At 42.8% G+C, this 20972-nt stretch overlaps 1 protein-coding gene across 1 annotated transcript in view; it reads left to right on the top strand.

The window, feature by feature from the left end:
- The window catches only part of zbtb40 (zinc finger and BTB domain containing 40), a 33723-nt gene extending 13505 nt beyond the window's left edge, over nt 1-20218 (top strand). Inside the window, exons 5-12 of the mRNA XM_061688041.1 lie at nt 2599-2809; nt 2923-3270; nt 6842-7048; nt 7192-7356; nt 13042-13256; nt 13395-13551; nt 17086-17324; nt 19502-20218. Of these exons, the coding sequence (XP_061544025.1) occupies nt 2599-2809; nt 2923-3270; nt 6842-7048; nt 7192-7356; nt 13042-13256; nt 13395-13551; nt 17086-17324; nt 19502-19702 (1743 nt within the window). The 3' untranslated portion in view covers nt 19703-20218. The remainder of the gene's footprint in view (nt 1-2598; nt 2810-2922; nt 3271-6841; nt 7049-7191; nt 7357-13041; nt 13257-13394; nt 13552-17085; nt 17325-19501) is intronic.
- Nucleotides 20219-20972: the final 754 nt, after the last annotated feature.

Raw genomic sequence — 20972 nt, forward strand, 5'->3', positions numbered from 1 at the left:
TAGTACGACAACGGACAGTCAATTGACAGAGAACACTTTTGAGGAATAAAGACATTGACAAAAAACAATCACTGAACAATAAAGCACTCTGAGCACTCTGGAGAAGATTTTCGTCCAGGATATCGCTGAACTTGGCCGCATTCATCTTTCCTTCGATTGCAACTAGTCGTTCTGTCCCTGCAGCGGCAAAACACCCCCACAGAATGATGCTGCCACCACCATGCTTCACTGTTGGGACTTGGACAAAACAAAAAAAATGGACCGGCTTTACGAGACAACTAGCAACCCTTTATTGCTCAGTGACTGTTTTTTGTTTCTTTTGTCAATGTCTTCATGTCTCAAAAGTGTTCTGTCAATTGACTGTCTGTTGTCGTACTTGAGCGGCTCCAACTACCGGAGACAAATTCCTTGTGTGTTTTTTTTGGACATACTTGGCAAATAAAGATGATTCTGATTCTGGTATTGGACAGGTGATGAACAGTGCCTGGTTTTCTCTACACATACCGCTTACAATTAAGGCCAAAAAGTTCTATCTTGGTCTCATCAGAGCAGAGAATCTTATTTCTCACCATCTTGGAGTCCTTTGGGTGTTTTTTTAGCAAACTCCATGCAGGCTTTCATGTGTCTTACACTGAGGAGAAGCTTCCATCGGGCCACTCTGGCATAAAGCCCTGACTGGATGGAGGGCTGCAGTGATGGTTGACTTTCTAGAACTTTCTCCCATTTCCTGACTCCATCTCTTGGAGCTCAGCCACAGTGATCTTTGGGTTCTTCTTCACCTCTCTCACCAAGGCTCTTCTCCCCCGATTGCTCAGTTTGGCCGGAAGGCCAGCTCAATGAAGGGTTCTGGTTGTCCCAAACGGTTTCAATTTAAGGATTATGGAGGCCACTGTGCTCTTAGGAACCTTGAGTGCAGCAGAAATATTTTTGTAACTTTGGCCAGATCTGTGCCTTGCCACAATTCTGTCTCTGGGCTCTTCAGGCAGTTCACAAAAGGTGTGTGCTTTCCTAATCAAGTCCAATCAGTATAATCAAACACAGATGGACTCCATTGAATGTGTAGAACCATCTCAATGAGGATCAGAAGAAATGGACAGCACCCAAGTTGAATATCAGTGTCACAGCAAAGGGTCTGAATACTTATGGCTGTGTGATATTTCAATTTTTATTTTTGAACACATCCACTGTCATTGACTGCTTTAGAAGTCAAATATCCATGTTAACTGGGAAGGCTGGCAGTGAATGCGGGAAAAAAATCTGCAAAAATTTCAACAATTCTGTTTTTTTCCTGTCAATATGGGGTGGTATGTGTACATTGGGGGAAAAAATGAACTCAAATGATTTTCGCAAATGGCTGCAATATAACACAGTGAAAAATTTAAGGGGGTCTGAATACTTTCCGTACCCACTATCCATTTCACAAACATTACAATTTGAATGTGACTTCCTGCTTGTATGTACAGTATTTCCATCCATCCATTTTCTGGACCGTTTATTCGCAATAGGGTCGTGGTCGTGCTGGAGCCTATCCTAAATGACTCTGGGCGAGAGGTAGAGTACACCCTGGACTGGTCGACAGCCAATTGCAGGGCACAAATAAACAACTATTCGCACTCACATTCACACCTACAGACAATTCAGAGTTTCCTATTAACTTACCATGTATGTTTTTGGGATGTGGGAGGAAACCGGAATACCCGGAAAAAACCCACGCAGGCTCTGGGATAACATGCAAACACAGGTGCGGCAGGATTTGAACCTGGGTCCTCAGAACTGTGAGGCATATGTGCTAGCCCAGGGATGGGCAAAATACGGCCTGCGGGGCACATCCGGCCCGTTGATCATTTGAATCCGGACCGCCAAAGATTGGTACTGAATCGCCAAAATCATATCAAATTCATGACTACATTGATTTGACCTTGTCCTGTAATGCCCAGTGATTCCCCCAGGTTGTGCTGTAATGCAGATACAGATCCATGCTGAGTGATGTGTTCTGAGAATTGCCACAACAAATCTACCACCAGACTTTGATACACTGCCAAAAAAGGGGAACAACAAAACAACACCGTTCTCATTAAAACTAAATCCAAGTAGTAAAACTACAATGTCTTTTTTAAAATTATTTATATGTAAGCATCTGGTCCTGGCTTGGCCCACCTGTCAAATTTTAAAAGTCAATGTGGCCCCTGAGTCAAAATGTTTGCCCACCCCTGTGCTAGCCAGTCGGCTACCGTGCCGCCTACAGTATTTCCAGTACTTTTTACGCTTGCATTTTTTTATGTTCATAATCAGACGTTTCAAATGTGTTTTTTAATTATGTTTAACTGTGTTTAAAGCATGTAGGAGGGATAGAACTACAAAAATAATGGTTACATGGAATTTCACCTGTAGTGGGTAGGTCTGGAATGTATCCCCTGCGATGAACGGGGGTTCACTGTATATCAAACTATTAAAAAAAAAAAAAAGATGTAAATGTATGCTAGTTTGACTTTCCTTGAATCCTTGAAATGGCTTTGAAATAATGACAAAGGCTTCTCACAAAACAATGAAAACAAACAGGATCTCTTTAGTGAGAGGATAATTTTCTGTTCTTTCCAGTTAGTGTGCAAGTGCTGTGAAGAAGCTGATCCAAGCACAGTAGTGAGTAAGCTGTTGGGCAAAGTGGAAAAGGGACTTTTCAGTGAGCAAACTCTCCTGAGGCTGCTCCGCACTGTCCAACAGAGGGCTACCTCCTTCCCTGTGTTGCTGCTCTCTCAGCTGGAGGAGTTGGAGAAGAATATGGAGGAGCCAGATGGACACCAGACTGGGGGTAATGCAGAAGAAACATTGTGTGAAATCTGAGCAGACACTCCACTAAGTCAATTAATTTTTTTAAAGATGCTGCATTTGTGTTGGTGCTGATTAGTTGTCTTACCTTCACAGCCGACTCTGATCAGGAGAACTGCAGCAGAAGTGTAATAAAGCTGGAGCAAAGCAACATAGAGGAGTCTGAAGTGCAAGAGAGAGATGCATACTCTCCGTCCTCAAAGTCTTACTGCTGTCGCTGGTGTAAGAAGAGTTTTGCCTACAAGTGCCGAGTGATGGCCCATATGAAGCGCTGCCCCATGTCCAAGGAAGGTCAGCTGCAGTGTCCACAATGCTCTGTGAAGCTGGCCAACCAGCGGGCTTTACAGGGCCATTTGGCTGAGGCTCACCCAGGCACTGCAAGAGACAAGAAGAAGAAGAAGATAGCCTGTGACCTCTGTGGGCGAACCTTTGCACACCCATCAGGTGAATGTCCGTTTGTACACCAGGATAAGGTAGCAGAAAGTACCAGTTATTTTTTTTTTATGTATCTCTAACGGTTCAGGCTGTTTTAATTGCATTTGTGGTTATATCGTAATTTGTGCATGAAAGAGAGAGTAGAACACTCAGCAGCATCAGAAATGGATCAACTTTTCATGCAACATATTGGGTCTTATTTTGTGACCGGTGTGAATCCGGGGCGGCGGGTGGCACAACTGTGTGCCAGGGGCGGGTTAGACCGGTGTTGGTAATTTTGTACAGTAGCGCAACCTGGTGGATCCAGGAGCGGGTGGTCTGCGCCACTCTGGGTGTGTTTACAGCAGACTTCATTCGACGCCAATCAAAGCGGGTCCTCTCAGTCCCTTTAAATGTGGCGCAATGACAGTCAACGGAGACATCTCTGCGGAAGAGGACGATGCGCAATTGCAGCAATCTGTGCGTGAGAGGCGCATTGTCACTGCTCTTGCATTGTGCGAAATATGTTGAAACGCATTGCTAAATGCGACTTAATGTGAGGCCATTGACGATGCATTCCTCAATTCCCATTGCTACAATATGCGATGCATGTTTTTAAAGTTTACAGTAAAAGAAATTCTGAGCGGTCAGCAGCTCTCAGTACAAAGATCAAAACGTTTATTTCTCGTAACTCGACAAAAAGAGTATGGATTGACAACAGAAATTAAAACTACGTGGAAGGCTGAGGTTAACAGCTAGGGGATCGCTGATTGGTCAAAAGCGGAGCTATCAAATTAGGGCTGCAACAAACGATTATTTTAATAATCGATTAATCTGTCAATTATTTTTTTCGATTAATCAATGATTCGGATTTTCAAAAAATCCATCCCTTTATTAAAAAACAGGACATTTCAAATTGTTAGTGCACAAAATGGTTTCTGTGTAAACATCCCATAGTTCTTAAAGTAACATTATTCTTTAAAAAAAAAATCCAAAATTTAATGTTGAGGTCAAATAGCTTTACAATGCCAAGGACCAACTACACAAATTATACAAATCCATGCTATATAATATCTGCTTAAAAATAGTTTTTTTGTCATCATCTGTCGCTATACTATCTACTCAGTGTCAAGTGTTCGTTTCCCCCAGTGAACCCGTGGTAGAGCCCTGAACGGGGAACAGTAGAGGGGGCTCCTGGGCCTACTTAGGGGAGCCATGCTCCTATTTAAGGCCTGCAAGCTGTTGCCTCGTCTCACCAGCCCTAATGGTTCTCTCTGGCTCCACCACTGCAGCAGAACAGGATCCAGAACACTCTGGAGAGTCCTCCTTAGATGTCTTTGTCAAGGGGAACCAAGCAAACCACAACTGGCGGCGCGTCTGGACCAAGAAGGGATATCATTCGCCCGAGCGCCCTCGTCATGAGAGTAAACGCCTGTAGAGATGCGTCACTAAAGCTCATGACAGAGTTGTCCACACTGCCTTCCTGCAGGGATCCAGAGAGAGTGAACATAAGTTGAGCCAACAAATTACCAATACGTCCAGCATTTGCACCAACGTTCTAAGTCCTTGTGAGAAGGTCACCCGATATTGAGGTTGAGGACACCGCACAGTAGGCCGAAGAGACTCGTGGGGACACAAAGAGGGATGCTATGGCTGGCTCAACATCAGGCATCCGGTCCAGGCCGGTTCCGGCTGCATCCTACATGGCCGCCAAGGGCATGGCCGTCTGCTGAAAGCCAGGAGAGAGCCCCAGTATCTCCACAGCAAGAATGTAGCTCCCTCAAATAGTCCCACGATGTAGGGACAAAAAAGGCAGAAGAGAGCCACTTGTGCCGGAGGAAGACGCTCTCTGGAGCCGACTGAGACTGCTGTGAATGGTCCAAAAGCAAATGCTCCAAGGCACTGCGCAAGACGGCCTGCATTGAGCCATCCACCGCTTCACTAGCCGAGTTCCCAGACGAGGCAAGTAGGAGGGACCTCATCCCAGCCACTTCAGCAAGGCGAGCTAATGCTCAGCTGTGACCTTCTTCTTGGAGGGTCTGGACGCAGGGGCAGCCCTTCCACGGCGCTTTGATCGTCTCGGCTAAAACGAGGGCAGTTGCCCAGGGGAGCCATCAGCCCCACCAACAGACACCTGTTCTAGGCCAGCAACCCTCAGTGCCTGAGGCACGCCACTGCCACCCAAGCACAAATTGCCAGAAAAAGCCTCGACAAGATGGTCAGGACCGAGGCACCTCGGGCAGAGATCATAGCCATCAGTGGCGCCAAGGAGAGCACCACATTCAAACACAACAGTGGGAACTGTCCATCGTGAACGGCCAACCAGGAACCAGTACATGATAAGCTGAGGGAAAGGGGCGAGTACGCCACCCAGGCAGCAGACATGAGTCGCGCAAAAGTCGCGGCTGACGCTCAACACGAAACTGTAACAAGTACCACAGCGACTGATTACGGCAACTCCACCGAACAAAACAGCTTTTCGAGAAATTGCTACACAAATTTCAGCAATTAAAAATATATTCAATAATTTTGTACAGCAATAAATGCTATACAATATATTGTTTTTTGCATATTTCGGTCCCTGTCTTGGCCAGTGTGGCAACAATGTGAGCGAGGACCCTTAATAGATACAGAGTGAACTAGTGATAACCGTCGGCAACTTGAACATGTCCGTGGACCTCACTACCTGTCTGCGTGTGACCTGATCAAATTCACCAAAATCATGTTAGACCAGTGGTCTACCTTGCGCCAAGATTTAGATGTGGTCTGAGCAGGTGTAAATTTAGACCGGCTTCCTGCCACCAAATTGTCACCCCGCCGGGCTCATCGCCAAGGATACACCCTTGCTGCGCCAGAACGTCCAGCTTGGTGCAGATCGGTCTGCTTAGCGTACAACATGTGTAGCGAGCCCTGCGTCAATTAGAATGCGCCACCATTTGCACTCCGCCGCAGATGCGGTATCTACAAAAATAGAGCCCATTATCGCAAATATGAGAGAAAGAAAGCAGAATGTCAGTGTAACGTACAAGTGAGTTCGTTATAACGTCAATACAGTAAATCCCATGATTATACCATAAAATATGATTCCCAAAACAATTCATTTTGACATCAAAACTAACAACATTACCATGACTTAATGATGATTTTGTTGCGCACGTGTACATGCACGTGGCGAAGACTTTCCGTAACTTCCACCAACAACCCAGGCTAAATGTAGCCCCTCCCTGGCATACAACAAAGTTAATCTCACAGTCAAAATGTTCATTTCAACATACTGTAAGTTCTTGACACACAATTCCGACTGTCCTATCATTATCCTATAGGTTTTTGGCGGCATCTTAGAGTTTTACACAAAAAAATGAATAGGTGGGGGTTAACTGTATTTTTACATTACATTTTTAGTATCAAATAATTATATTATATACTCTGGATGGTTATGATATAAAGGCTGATGGCAGTAACAGAACAATTGACAGTGTGGTTTATAAGAAAGCACTGTGCAGAGCATTCAATTGGTTAGGATGAACACTTTTTTTTCCTTGTTTAGTCTGATGCTGGTCTGTCTCTGCTCCTCTGCTCCTTCCATGTTAACACTGTTCAGGTATGATTTACCACAAGCGGACGGAGCATTTTGACGAGAAGCCATACGCCTGCGAGACATGCGGCGCCAAGTTTCCCGCCACCTCCTCTTTGAAGAATCACATGCGACTACACACAGGGGAGAAACCCTACCATTGCAAACACTGTGACATGAGCTTTAGCGTGGCTGCCGCGCTGGCCTACCACACCAAGAAGAAACACTCTGAGGGTGAGGCATGAACACATACCATCGCACTATTCATGACTCCTGGTTGTGTTCAGCACCGTGACGGGTTAATTGTAGAGGTCAAATTTTGCAACGTAAATTCATTACAACTAGTGTCTTAAGCTGTCTTTGCTGTTTTCTTTTAGGCAAGATGTATGCATGTCAGTATTGCAAGGCTGTCTTCGCCCAATCAATCGAGCTCACACGGCATGTGCGAACACACACAGGTGATCGACCCTACGTATGTCGGGAATGTGGAAAAGGCCACAGCCAGGCCAGTGGGTTGACTGTCCACCTACAAACCTTCCACAGTAAGCACCCACACAACTTGTATGAAATGTCTTTTTTTCTGATGCATTAAACTATGGACAGAATCTTGTGTTTAGGTGTGATGTGAGATTTTTCTGCAATTTTGTTGGCTTGGGACAACCTTAATTCAGCTTATATCATCCAATACAGTGGACCCCCAGTATACGCAGGGGATAGGGATTGTTTTTTGTCCTGTTCGGCTGTTAGGTCAAGCAGAATGGAGGATCTGTAATCCTTTTATGCCGGAACAGTTTTACTTTGTCACAGTGGATTTTTTTAAGCTGCCGCTGTGGTTTCTCAGTTTTATAATGGATATTTATTGAGAATCAGTCGATCAATCGAACAGAACAAAGTTTTTAGAGGGGAGTGAGAAACGAAGAAAAAAGACAAAGCACTAACTATAAACAAGATGAGAAAAGTAAATCCTTGTATATCGAGAACAATAACACATTAGATCTGAGTGTTGTATGGAGCAGTACTGCTTCACCCTGTGAGGGAAGGATAGGACAAGAACAGGAGAAGAAGCATGCAGGACAAGGGTCGTGAACCCGGCTGTACAACTGAAGTGTGGTCGGAGTGGCTATGTAAATTATAAATGTCTATGGGACGAGAGTGTGAGTGAGGGGATACCCAAGCAATTCACATATTCATGAATTATTTGTCGCGATAAGTGAGTGCCCCCACACCCAGCGAAAAAGTCCTAGGGGTGTCTACCTGCAGACACATGCAAGTGAGTATTCAGACCCTTTGCTGTGAAACTCGTATATTTAACTCGGGTGCTGTCCATTTGTTCTGATCATCCTTAAAATGGTTGTACACTTCATTGGAGTCTATCTGTGTTTGATTATACTGATTGGACTTGATTAGGAAAGCCACACCCCTGTCTATATAAGACCTTACAGCTCACAGTGCATGTCAGAGCAAATGAGAATCATGAGGTCAAAGGAACTGGCTGAAGAGCTCAGAGAAGAATTGTGGCAAGGCACAGATCTGGCCAAGGTTACAAAAAAAATTCTGCTGCACTCAAGGTTCCTAAGAGCACAGTGGCCTCCATAATCCTTAAATTGAAACCGTTTGGGACAACCAGAACCCTTCATTGAGCTGGCCTTCCGGCCAAACTGAGCAATCGGGGGAGAAGAGCCTTGGTGAGAGAGGTGAAGAAGAACTCAAAGATTACTGTGGCTGAGCTCCAGAGATGCAGTTGGGAGATGGGAGAAAGTTCTAGAAAGGCAACAATCACCGCAGCCCTCCACCAGTCGGGCCTTCCTGGCAGAGTGCCCGACGGAAGCCGCTCCTCAGTGCAAGACACATGAAAGGCCACATGGAGTTTGCTAAAAAAAACACCTGAAGGACTCCAAGATGGTGAGAAATAAGATTCTCTGGTCTGATTAGACCAAGGTAGAAATTGTTGGCCTGAATTGTAAGTGGCATGTGTGGAGAAAACCAGGCACTGCTCATCACCTGTCCAATACAGTCCCAACAGTGAAGCATGGTGGTGGCACCATAATGCTATGGGGGTGTTTTTCAGTTGCAGGGACAGGACGACTAGTTGCAATCGAAGGAAAGATGAATGTGGCCAAGTACAGGGATATCCTGGACGAAAACCTTCTCCAGAGTGCTCAGAATCTCAGACTGGGCCGAAGGTTCACCTTCAAACAAGACAATGACCCTAAGCACACAGCTAAAATACCGAAAGAGTGGCTTCAGAACAACTCCGTGACTGTTTTTGAATGGCCCAGCTAGAGCCTTGACTTAGTTATTCCAGCGTCTTAAATCAGCTGAGATTTTTCCAGAAGTGGTGTGTAATTTACATTGGGGGCAAAAAAAAGTATTTAGTCAGCCACCAATTTTGCAAGTTCTCCCACTTAAAAAGATGAGAGAGGCCTGTCATTTTCATTATAGGTGTACCTCACCTATGAGAGACAAAATGAAAAGAAAAAAAATCCAGAAAATCACATTATCTTTTTTTTAAAGAATTTATTAGCAAATTATGGTGGAAAATAACTATTTGGTCGATCACAAAACTTCATCTTAATACTTTGTTATAAACCCTTTGTTGGTAATGACATAAGTCAAAGTTTTCTTTAATTCTTCACAAGGTTTTCACACACTGTTTCTGGTATTTTGGCCCATTCCTCCAAGCAGCTCTCCTCTCGAGCAGTGATGTTTTGGGGCTGTCGCTGGGCAACAAAGACTTTCAACTCCCTCCAAAGATTTTCTATGGGGTTGAGATCTGGAGACTGGCTCGGCCACTCCAGGACCTTGAAATCCTTCTTACGAAGCTACGGGCGGTGTCATTGGGATCATTGTCATGCTGAAAGACCCAGCCACGTTTCATCTTCAATGCCTTTATACAGATCAGTCATCCTGGACCCATTGCCGAAAAACAGCCCCAAAGCATGATGTTTCCACCCCCATGCTTCACAATAGGTATGGTGTTCTTTGAGTGCAACTCAGCATTCTTTCGCCTCCAAACAGTTCAGTTTTTATCAAAAAGTTCTATTTTGGTTTCATCTGACCATATGAAATTCTCCCAATCCTCTTCTGGATCATCCAAACGCTCTCTAGCAAACTTCAGATGGGCCTGGACATGTACTGGCTTAAGTAGGGGGACACGTCTGGCACTGCAGGCTTTGAGTCACTGGCAGCGTAGTGTGTTACTGATGGTAGCCTTTGTTACTTTGGTCCCAGCTCTCTGCAGGTTATTCACTATGTCCCCCCGTGTGGTTCTGGGATTTTTGCTCACCGTTCTTGTGATCATTTGGACCCAAGGGGGTGAGATCTTGCGTGGCGCCCCAGATCGAGGGAGATTATCCATTTTCTAATTGCTCCCACAGTTGATTTCTTCACACCAAGGTGCTTACCTATTGCAGATTCAGTCTTCCCAGCCTGGTTTAGGTCTACAATTTTGTTTTTGGTGTCCTTTGACAGCTCTTTGGTCTTGGCCATATTGGAGTTGGGAGTGTGACTGTTTGAGGTTGTGGACAGGTGTCTTTTATACTCATAACGAGTTCAAACAGGTGCCAATAATACAGGTAACGAGTGGAGAACAGAAGAGCACAGCATATAGAGCATATAGGTCTGTGAGAGCCAGTTTTTGTAGGTGACCAAATACTTATTTTCCACCATAATTTGCTAATAAATTATTTTAACAATCAGACATTGTAATTTTCTAGATTTTGTTTTGCTCATTTTGTCTCATAGGTGAGGTATACCTTTGATGAAAATTACAGGCCTCTCATCTTTTTAAGTGGGAGAACTTGCATAATTGGTGGTGGCTGGTGAAATACTTTTTTGCCCCACTGTAGATCAGGGGATATGGATTGAGCCAGGCCGCGATTAGTGATTTCCGCTAATAATTGACCACCCTAAAGGTGATAGAACTTGTGGTGATGGGTACAGTTATAATTGCCTATATCAATAATTTGACCACAAATATATCACAAATTATGTTCCTTTCATAGCATTTCAGACACTTACAAGCATCTTTAAACATTACTGTACTGTAGAAATGTCATACAATACAGTATAGGAGACCGCTTAGAGCAAATCACACATCTCTTGCCTTGCTTGCATCATGTCGTCAAGTCGCCCCACCTCCTAATCTCCACTTCAGTACTTCCGGGCGGGTTACAAATATAAGAGCATTTAGAAACGTAGCTTTCTCCTCTGCAAGCACCGAGCCTTCTACATATAAACAGAACAGCAGACGGCAGGAGGCAGACTGGACTACATATTAACCACCGCATAGAGATAAATAAACATATTGTAACAAACTGGGTTATGTTGTGTTATGTACTGTTTGTTATTGCTGTTACTGTTGGAGGGGTTTTAGTGAGACATGTCCTGTTTTGCTGAGCGCTAATTTTCAGTCTTTGAATGCATCCCTGCTGCTAGCGTGTCTGAGAGCTGAGAAAAGAGAGAGACCTAATTACATACGTGTACATACTGTCAACAGTATTTTTCCACGGAAAAAGGAAAATTGCACGTTTTCCAAAAAAATGCATATGGGTGAATTTGCTGAACTGCGAATGTGCGGAGGCCGACTGCATCTGTATATTAAACTAGTGGCCCTTCGCATTAATCAGTACCCAAAAGGTTTCTCGTGTATAATGCGCACTGATGTAAAATACGCACCCCCAAAGTTGACCTCAAAATTCTGGAAAACCCTATGTATAATGCATTTTTACAATGCATGATTTTACTTGTACCCATATGTTCAAAACATGAAATATTATCTGTATATTGTTAATTTTTTTAAAGAATTATTCTGAAGTTAAGCACTTTATTTGAACACGTAATACTTTTTTTCATTTACTTGCTCTTATTTTGAAATTCACACCCCTACTTTTATTTATTAAATTACAAAACACACAGTTTGGCTCATATATTTGATTACCCAGGCAGAATTTGTAACGTGTACTATTCTTTAAAGAAAACATGAAGGACCAGGCGAAACACTTAATTTTATTTTATTGGGATTCAAATTAAACGGTCAAGTGTTTCAGAAGAGCATTATCATTAAACAAACCATAAAGAATTTAATGATGGTTGTTGTTCAGTTATCAGTCATATTTAAATAAAACACACAAATTTCACAAATTCTGCCAGGGTATGTAAACTTATGAGCACAACTGTACATATATCCAGTCATATGTACGTACCCCCTGTCATATTGGAACGTGTAGGCCACACCTTTTTTATAACCACTAGGTGGTGGTGGCATATTAGAATGAAAGTGTACCCCTTTCTCATAACCTAGATGGTGGTGGCCTTTCGGAGTGAAAGTGTACAGCTTTTTCATAACCACTAGATGTGAAAGTTTTGTTTTTTTCCCCCCATTTGCCCCTATACCTATGTATAATGACTTTTAATAATGACTATAATGACTATTGACTTTTGACAATTTTTTTGGGGGGGGATGCGCATTATACATGAGAAATTACGGTAGCGCTTAGTTTCAAAAAGGTTAGTGAGTACTGAGTACCAACATCATTCCCTCTCGTGTGATAGTGCTTATTTTTTGTTTTGTTTTTGTTTTCTTAACCAGTAAACAATACAAAACAACAATAATCAGTTCGTAACCTTAATAAAAAAATATTTTCAAACAACTTTAATTCAAAATACATTTTTGCAATAGTCCTATTTCAGATTACCTTTTTTGTTAATTAGTGCGTGGATTTAGCCAACCAATTTGACCTGCACACATCGGTCAGTATTTTGAACTTTATTTTCAATCATCTGCTTAAAACTACAACAATGCACTGTTGTTCATTAATACAAAGTGCCTGTGGTTGCTTTCCTCTTGAGCGCATTTTGTGTTGTTGCTCATCTGTAATACAAAGTAAACAACATTATATAGATTTAAAACATGTTTTTATAGGTTGTTTGGCTCCATACTTTTAATTATGCTGTATATGCAAGATAACACAGACAATATCATGTTAAAAAGTCACTAAGTGTAGAGCGACAACCTAGAACCTTCCATTTCTGGTTAAATATTCTTGAGAAAGAACCCAGTTTCTCATGATGTTGTCAAATTGCTATAGTATCATAGACCATTATCAATGGGTGGATGAGGCAACATTGATCTGAACTAAATAAGCAAAGGCCAAAAATACGTAGTCCACATACTGTGACCCCTAACATGGACAGAATGCTCAATGTTTTCTCTTGCGTCCTGTCAGACATGTCGCAGCCTCTCAACTGTCAAAAGTGTTGCCTCAGCTTCCAGACTTTAGAGGAGCATCAGAAGCACATAGAGGAGCTCCACCTAAAGGTGTTCCACAAGTGTCCCACATGCAGCAAAGTCTTCACCAGCGCTTCGCTTCTTGACAAACACAAGTCCATACACACTGGAATCAAGCCTTTTATCTGCAACTTGTGCAACAAGTCTTACCAGGTAGGATGGCCTTCTTCTTGTTTGACCTCACACAGCTGAGGAGGGTTTATGCACAGTTATTTTTTTCATTATCTGCGGAACTTGGTGATGACCTGGTGTTCTTTAGTCAATGTAACTGTTTTCTCTGTGTTGCCACAGCAACTGTCTGGCCTGTGGTACCATAACAGGACTAATCACCCTGAGGTGTTTGCTAACCAGACACGGCAACTGAAGACCCTGGTCCAGTGTGACATCTGCTTCAGATTCTTCCCCTGTGCCTCCAGCCTATCCAAACACAGAGAAGCTGAACATGAAGGTGACAAATGCATTCATCGTAAACACCTGTACATCTGCATTGAAAACAATCTTAATCAAAGCCACGGTCAGGCAGCCATGTGAATTATACTGACTGACACAATCTAATTGAAAACCAACAAAACAAGCTGCATCAAAAATTAAAACATTTTTGGATTGATTTTGAGAATTTTATCTTTGTGAAAATGTCAGAAAACTTATCTTCATTATTTGGCAGTTTGTAAGCTGCATTACTGCTACCCAATTGATTGGAAGGGAGTACTGTGACTGTTTTTCAACAAGGCTCTGTTTTTAGGGACAGTCAAAAAGTAATGAACCCTATTTAATTTAACCTCCTAATAAAGTTTTTTTTCTGAAATTTTCACAGTTTGTAGTTTAATTACTTGTTTTTTTTTTTTTTTTTTTTTTTTTTTTTAAACAACTGTTTACGCCTGTCCTCTTCCTGTCAGCTGTTTTGGAAATGACATCGTTGTTGGATGCCTATCAGAAGCAGACAGCATTGTGATTGAATTTCTTGCTTTGGAATGGGAACCACAACTAAACATTTTCCAATGTTTGAAAAAAATTGTTAAGTGGTTAGGGTTATGTCCAGGGGTGCACATAACAATTTTGGTCTGGTTTTCAAATCGGCACCAGAAGTTGTTGCTTGGTGCCCATTTTGTTTTTTACAACGCACCGACCTTACTGAATGAACTTATGTCCGTTTGTAGACATACGTCGTATGTGTTACTTTTATTTTCTGTACTAATTAAGAATAACACTTTTTTTTTTTTAAACTAAGCTGTAACCATTTTTTCTCTTTTAGGCCTTTTTGCATACGTTACATTTTATTAGTCTTAGTCTGCACCAGCTGGTAGACAAGCCTGTACATACATACAGTGGGTACGGAAAGTATTCAGATCCCCTTAAATGTTCCACTCTTGGTTATATTGAAGCCTTTTGCTAAAATCATTTAAGTTCATTTTCCCTCATTAATGTACACACAGCACCCCACATTGACAGAAAAAAACAGAATTGTTGAAATGTTTGCAGATTTATTAAAAAAGAAATACTTAAATATCACAAAGCCATAAGTATTCTGACCCTTTGCTCAGTATTTAGTAAAAGCACCCTTTTGCGCTAATACAGCCATGAGTCTTTTTGAGAATGATGATCTTTTTGAGTTTTTCACACCTGGATTTGGGGATCCTCTGCCATTCCTCCTTGCAGATCCTCTCCAGTTCTGTCAGGTTGGCTGGTGAACGTTGGTGGGCAGCCACTTTCAGGTCTTTCCAGAGATAATCAATTGGGTTGAAGTCAGGGCTCTGGCTGGGCCATTCAAGAACAGTCACGGAGTTGTTCTGAAGTCACTCCTTATTTTATTTTTATTTTTTTTGTTCTGGAGCCACGCCGTCAGTATTTTAGCTGTGTGCTTAGGGTCATTGTCTTTTTTAAAGGTGAACCTTCGGCCCAGTCTGAGGTTCTTACCACTCTGGAGAAGCTTTTCATCCAGGATATCCCACATTCATCTTTCCTTCGATTGCAACTAGTCGTCCTGTCCCTGCAACTGAAAAACACCCCCACCATGGTTCACTGTTTGGACTGTATTGGACAGGTGATTAGCAGTGCCTGGTTTTCTCCACACATACCGCTTAGAATTTAGGCCAAAAAGTTCTTTCTTGGTCTAATCACACCAGAGAATCTAATTTCTCACCATCTTTGAGTCCTTCAGGTGTTTTTTTTTTTTTTTCGAGCAAACTCCATGCGGAGTTGCATGTGTCTTGCACTGAGGAGCGGCTTCCGTCGGGCCACTCTGCCATAAAGACCAGACTAGTGGAGGGCTGCAGTGATGGTTGACTTTCTACAACTTTCTCCCATCTTCCGAATGCATCTCTGGAGCTCAGCCACAGTGATCTTTGGGTTCTTCTTTACCTCTCTCACCAAGGCTCTTCTCCTCCGATTGCTGAGTTTGGCTAGACGGCCATCTCTAGGAAGGGTTCTGGTCATCCCAAACGTCTTCCGTTTAAGGATTATGGAGGCCCCTGTGCTCTTCAGGCAATTCCTTTGACCTCATGATTCTCATTTGGTCTGACAAGCAATGTGAGCTGTAAGGCCTTATAGACAGGGGTGTGGCTTTCCTAATCAAGTCCGATCAGTATAATCAAACACAGCTGGACTCCAGTGAAGCTGGAGAACCATGTCAAGGGTGATCAGAAGCAATGGACAGCACCCAAGTTAAATATATGAGTGTCAAGAGCAAAGGGTCTGAATACTTATGGCTGGGTGATATTCAGTTTTTCTTTTTTAATAAATCTGCAGAGATATCAACAATTCAGTTTTTTCTGTCTATATGGGGTGCTGTGTGGACATTAATGAGGAAAGAAAATCAACTTAAATGATTTTAGCAAATGGCTGCAATATAACAAAGAGTGAAAAATTTAAGGGGGTCTGAATACTTTCCGTACCCACTGTACCTGTAGCACATTCATTTAAACACATTGTATATTATTTCATACCTTGCATCTGTATGTACCTGTACTCATAGATGGATACTTACTTTGTAAGCCCCTCAGCAAATTTATTTAATTTAATAATTTCATTTATTTTATTTATTTCTAATTTACAGCAAAAGGGGGAGGACGATGGTTGTGGTAGCCCAAACTGCCAGGACGAGGATGATGGGGGTGGATGGGGGGGGGGGGGGGGGGGGCATCGCACGGGGCGCCATTCAAGCTAGCACCGCCCCTGTCTTGCAGTATGGGGCCATGCGATCAGCTGATTTGGCGTAGTTCTCTAGGGCAGCGGTCCCCAATCTTTTTTGCACCAGTTTGCTTTCATGCAAAGACATACCGTATGTTGACGGACCATAGTAGCTGCTATGCAGCAAGACTGAGACACTCATGGAGCCCGCCACGTCATCGGCGGGCTCCATGAGCACTTTGCCAACGTCGCCGCCGGTGAGTGCCGCCATTTTGGGGGAAACTTTCCTGTGCGCCACAGGTTTACGACTGAGCTCAATTAAACTGAGAAAGGGACAAATCTTTTCATGAAGTGATTCCGTTCAATAGCTTCACTATAAAGATTGATTTGTGAATGACAACACCACTCAAGCACCATCTACCACCCCCCAAAGAGAAACAAAATGCTTGGTGGTACGCAAATGTGTAGTGATGCAATCAAATCTGGTGGTGCCCCTATGAGACCCTGCTGATTTCTCCCAAAATCCACTGGAGTCTTGGGACGCTCCCCTAACAACCCGCAGCTGCTTGCAATATCTTACCCCTCAGTCGTACTGTAACTTAGTCAGTTAAATTAAATTGGGCTCTGTTTTGTTTGACTGCCTGTCATACTTTATTAACAGGAGAACAAATGAAGAAACATCTCTGCTATATTTTTACTTCATGAGTAGAAGAACTAAGTTACAAGCAACTTGCCTTCTTTCCATGGAGCCAGCTATTTACTTTGTTTCCCACAGAGCTAATGTTTTTTAATTCTTGCTTCATCGATTATGCTTCTGAGCTCTGTGTGTGTCTGTCTCTCTGTCCCTCCTTCCCAGGTTCTGCAGCGTCCACCGTGCACTGCCCACACTGTCAAGTTGTGTTTGGTGGGTCAGAGGAGATGCAGGAGCACATGTGCAGCCAGCACGCAACAAGCGCCAACCATTTCATCTGCCCCCTCTGCACCCTGGTCAGCACCTCCCAGATGGAGCTGCAGGAGCACCTCCTCTCCTGCCACGTGGAGGCCCAGCAGACACAGAAGGAGGGGGGTGAGGAGCAGGCCTCCAGCTCACACGATGTAAGAGCTCAGTTCGCTATTACCAGTGTCGGGAAGATTATTTTTTAAATGTAGTTCGTCACAATTGGAATACTTCAATACTTGGTTGGGAATCCCTTTGCTTTCATCACTGCCTCGATGCACCGTGGCATTGAGGCAATCAGCCTGTGGCATTTCCTGGGAGTTCTGGAAGCCTCATCTCTGACACTCTTTCTGAGACGCCTCTATTATTCAGGATACTCACCTTGATAGACGTCATCCATTGCTGCAAAATCAGCTATTGGCTCATCAGCCTGCGATAACACAGTAGCGTGAAATGCTTTTAATTTTGTGATTTTCTGAAAACTACATGTGGAACACAAACCAAAGCAGAACTGAAAAACATAAAAGGTGGAAATAGTGAATATGTGATGCTTACCTTTAGAGAGACGATACTCTCTGGAATGACACCCAACCTACCCAATGTGGCTGAGTCGTCTGTCAGACTTTTCCCATTTTGGTCAAACGGCGCCACAGAGAACGCATGGATAACCTCCTTGATGCTCGCTGTCAGTTCTTCTTTGTTTTTGGGTCTGGTGCCCCTCATTTTCCTCTTGATAATAATACCCCTTAGATTGTCAATGGGGTTTACGAGTTGGCTGGCCAGTCAAGCTCTGTGATGGCATGAGCATTCAAAGCAGGTTTTGGTGCTTCTTGCGGTATGTGCAGGGGACAGGGCAGGGACCGAGTCCTGCTAGAAGATGAACTCTGCATCTCCATACAGATCTTCAGCAGAGGGAATCATGAAGTCCTCTAAAACATTCTGGTAGACTGTTGCGGTGACCTTGGATTGAAGAAAGCAGAGTTTACCGACACCTGCACTGGACATTGCACCCAAAATTATGACTGACTGTGGATATTTCACACTGGACCTCAAGCAGCTTGGGTTCTATTCTTCACCATTCTTCCTCCCAACCCTTGGACCTTGATTACCGAATGAAAGACACACTTTACTTTCATCGCAAAAGAGGACCTCGGACGACTGGCCAACAGTCTACAGTCTAGTCCTCCTCCTCCTTGGCCCAGTCGAGACGCTTCCTACATTGGCTCAGACGCGACGAATCCAACAGTTGCAGCCCATCTCATCTGAATGTGGTGGTTTTTTTGTTTTGTTTTGTTTTTTATGGTGGCTTACCCATCCTACTGAGGGTATCAATGATGGTCTTCTGGCCAGTTGTCAAGTCTACAGTCTTCCCCATATTGAACCCAACTGAGACAATTGAACCAAACTGAAGCAATTTAATGACACCTGGGGAAACCTGTACAGGTGCTTTGAGTTGAGTAGATGATTATTCGTGTGTGACACTCAGTTGAAAACATTTATGGCCTGCAAAATTTGGGCTGATTTCTTCTCAGAATTGTAATTTTTTTGAATTCCTGATTTCGTGTGTTTTATGACCCGAAAGCCCAAATTATATAAAATAAACAAATACTTGAAATTGTGGGCCCTGAATCTATAATCTATGAAAGTTTAACTTTTTATATGGAATTATGGAAATAAATAATCTTTTCCATGATATTCTAATTTTTTAGATTTTAACATCAGCCTGCCGTATTGTCAGTCCGGCCCACAAGATAAATTTGAAAGCAGAAAACAAATACTGTAGCCATCCTTAGTCAGTGGCGTGAACATTTTTGTCAACATAGTAAAAAGAACATTTTAACACGAACACAACCTCATAAGTCCATTGCTACCTTCTTGGGTCATTCGCAGTTTAAAGATGCACACACACACAAAATATAAATTTGGCCAAAGACTACATCTTTGGCTGAACTACAGCTGTATTTGCTAGATATAATGGATACCTCAAGTCAGCTAAATGGTCTCCCCACTGAAATAAACCCTGAGGGACACACTTTATTGTTGAGTTGTTTAAATGGAACTCCACTCACCCAGTGATGGGGACGGTGACTTAAAATTACTTTTAAGAATTATAATTTACACCTTTAGCTGCACTTTTCTATGCACATCATCAAATATCACTATTGTCTCTTAGTTTGTGTCAAGCTCACACAATATATCCCGTATTTTACAGTACTTTTGTTTAGATGAGTTTTTAAATGTCCCAAAATGTTTCAGTCATCACAGAATCCTAAATGAGCTGCTTGGGAAACTTGCAAAAAAAATAATGATAGACCTTTTCTCTCCCCCAAATCAGGTGATCTCAGCGCACCAAGCAGAGGGGCCGGCAGCGCAGTCAGCAGCCCCTGAGGAAGAGTCGCAGCTGGCTGTGACCCAGCAAGTGTTTGTGACTCTGGCAGGAGAAAGGGAAGGTGCCTCCCCGGCAGAGGTGGTGGAGGTCAACATGTATGACCTCCTAAACAATTCTGTTACGTTCATCTGTGAAGACAAACCGTAAAATTTGTAGCTGCTTTCTGTCAAGCTCCAATTGGTTCCGCAACACAGCTCGCCACTCTTTGAGCTATAGTGTCGACCCAAAGTCCTTCAGTGTGTTTTGTTGGAAAACTATATGTCAACAAACCTCACAAATTGTAATAGCTAAACTTTGTACCATCTTATGCAGAGACCCAGACAATATTGGGACAATGACTGGTTTATTATTTTACCTTGACCAACATGGATTTTAAATAAAGCAATTAAGATCTGATTGAATTGTCATACCAACAGTCAAACCTTGGCTATTTCCGAAATCGCGCCTTATATAGTGGACTAATGTATTGGTTCCGCCATTTTGTAGTGGTGTCCGAATGCTTAGTGTTCTGATTCAGTGCCCTATATAGTGCACACAAAATTTCCAACAAAGCATTGAACAACAATAGATGGTCACTCACCAAATTGTGATAGACCATAATGCATTGCGTCTTCAGAGAATGAATGGCGGAACTTGACGGGTCGCAGACAGAGGGAGTGAATTTCTCGGATAAATAAACTTTTCAACAAAGCTTCGATTGCTGGCATTTTTATAGCAATAGACAGTGAAATCATCTCATTTGAATGTGATTCTTTTTTTTTTTTCTTTCAACCCATCGCAACAAACTTCCTTGTTAATATGCTTCAGCTGTGACGTCATTCACAGAAGCACCGTGAAGCTGGGACGTTCTGGGCCCAAAATTCAGCTTGGGAATAAGAAAGCTGAGGTGGCCTTTGCAGGTGACGGGGAATTTTAATGTCAGGAAAGTATTACACCTACCACACTGATTGATGACTAATGTTTGGATTAAAAGTGATCATTTTCCTACTGTGGTTACGAAAGGGCAACAGCCACTGCAAAGTGGGTTGGCTCACATGTCAACAAATGTTTGTGCTTAATATCAATCTTGCAGTCACATAGCACAGCCAAATCAAAACAGAATACTCATCAAGGTGAAAAAGCATTGCTGTAACTTTGTAGTTTTACCACTTTCTAATTAGTGTGGCCATTTTCTTTCGGGTTGAAATATATAAAGGGGGTTGTTGAAGTTAGGTTTATTGAAACACAATGCAAATAAACAAATACGTGCTTGAAGAGAAGTCGGTGGTCGAAACCTTCACAGATACTGACGCACAAGATTTCAGCAGAAACATAGTTATTTCAATGTCAAATTGGAATGTATTGTTGATGAAATCTTATCTAGTTGTGTTGTCCACCCAATTTATCCTTGTCAGGACCGGTCTATCCCTGCTAATTT

This window comes from Phycodurus eques, chromosome 10 (assembly GCF_024500275.1).
Source record: "Phycodurus eques isolate BA_2022a chromosome 10, UOR_Pequ_1.1, whole genome shotgun sequence".
Classification (NCBI taxonomy): domain Eukaryota; kingdom Metazoa; phylum Chordata; class Actinopteri; order Syngnathiformes; family Syngnathidae; genus Phycodurus; species Phycodurus eques.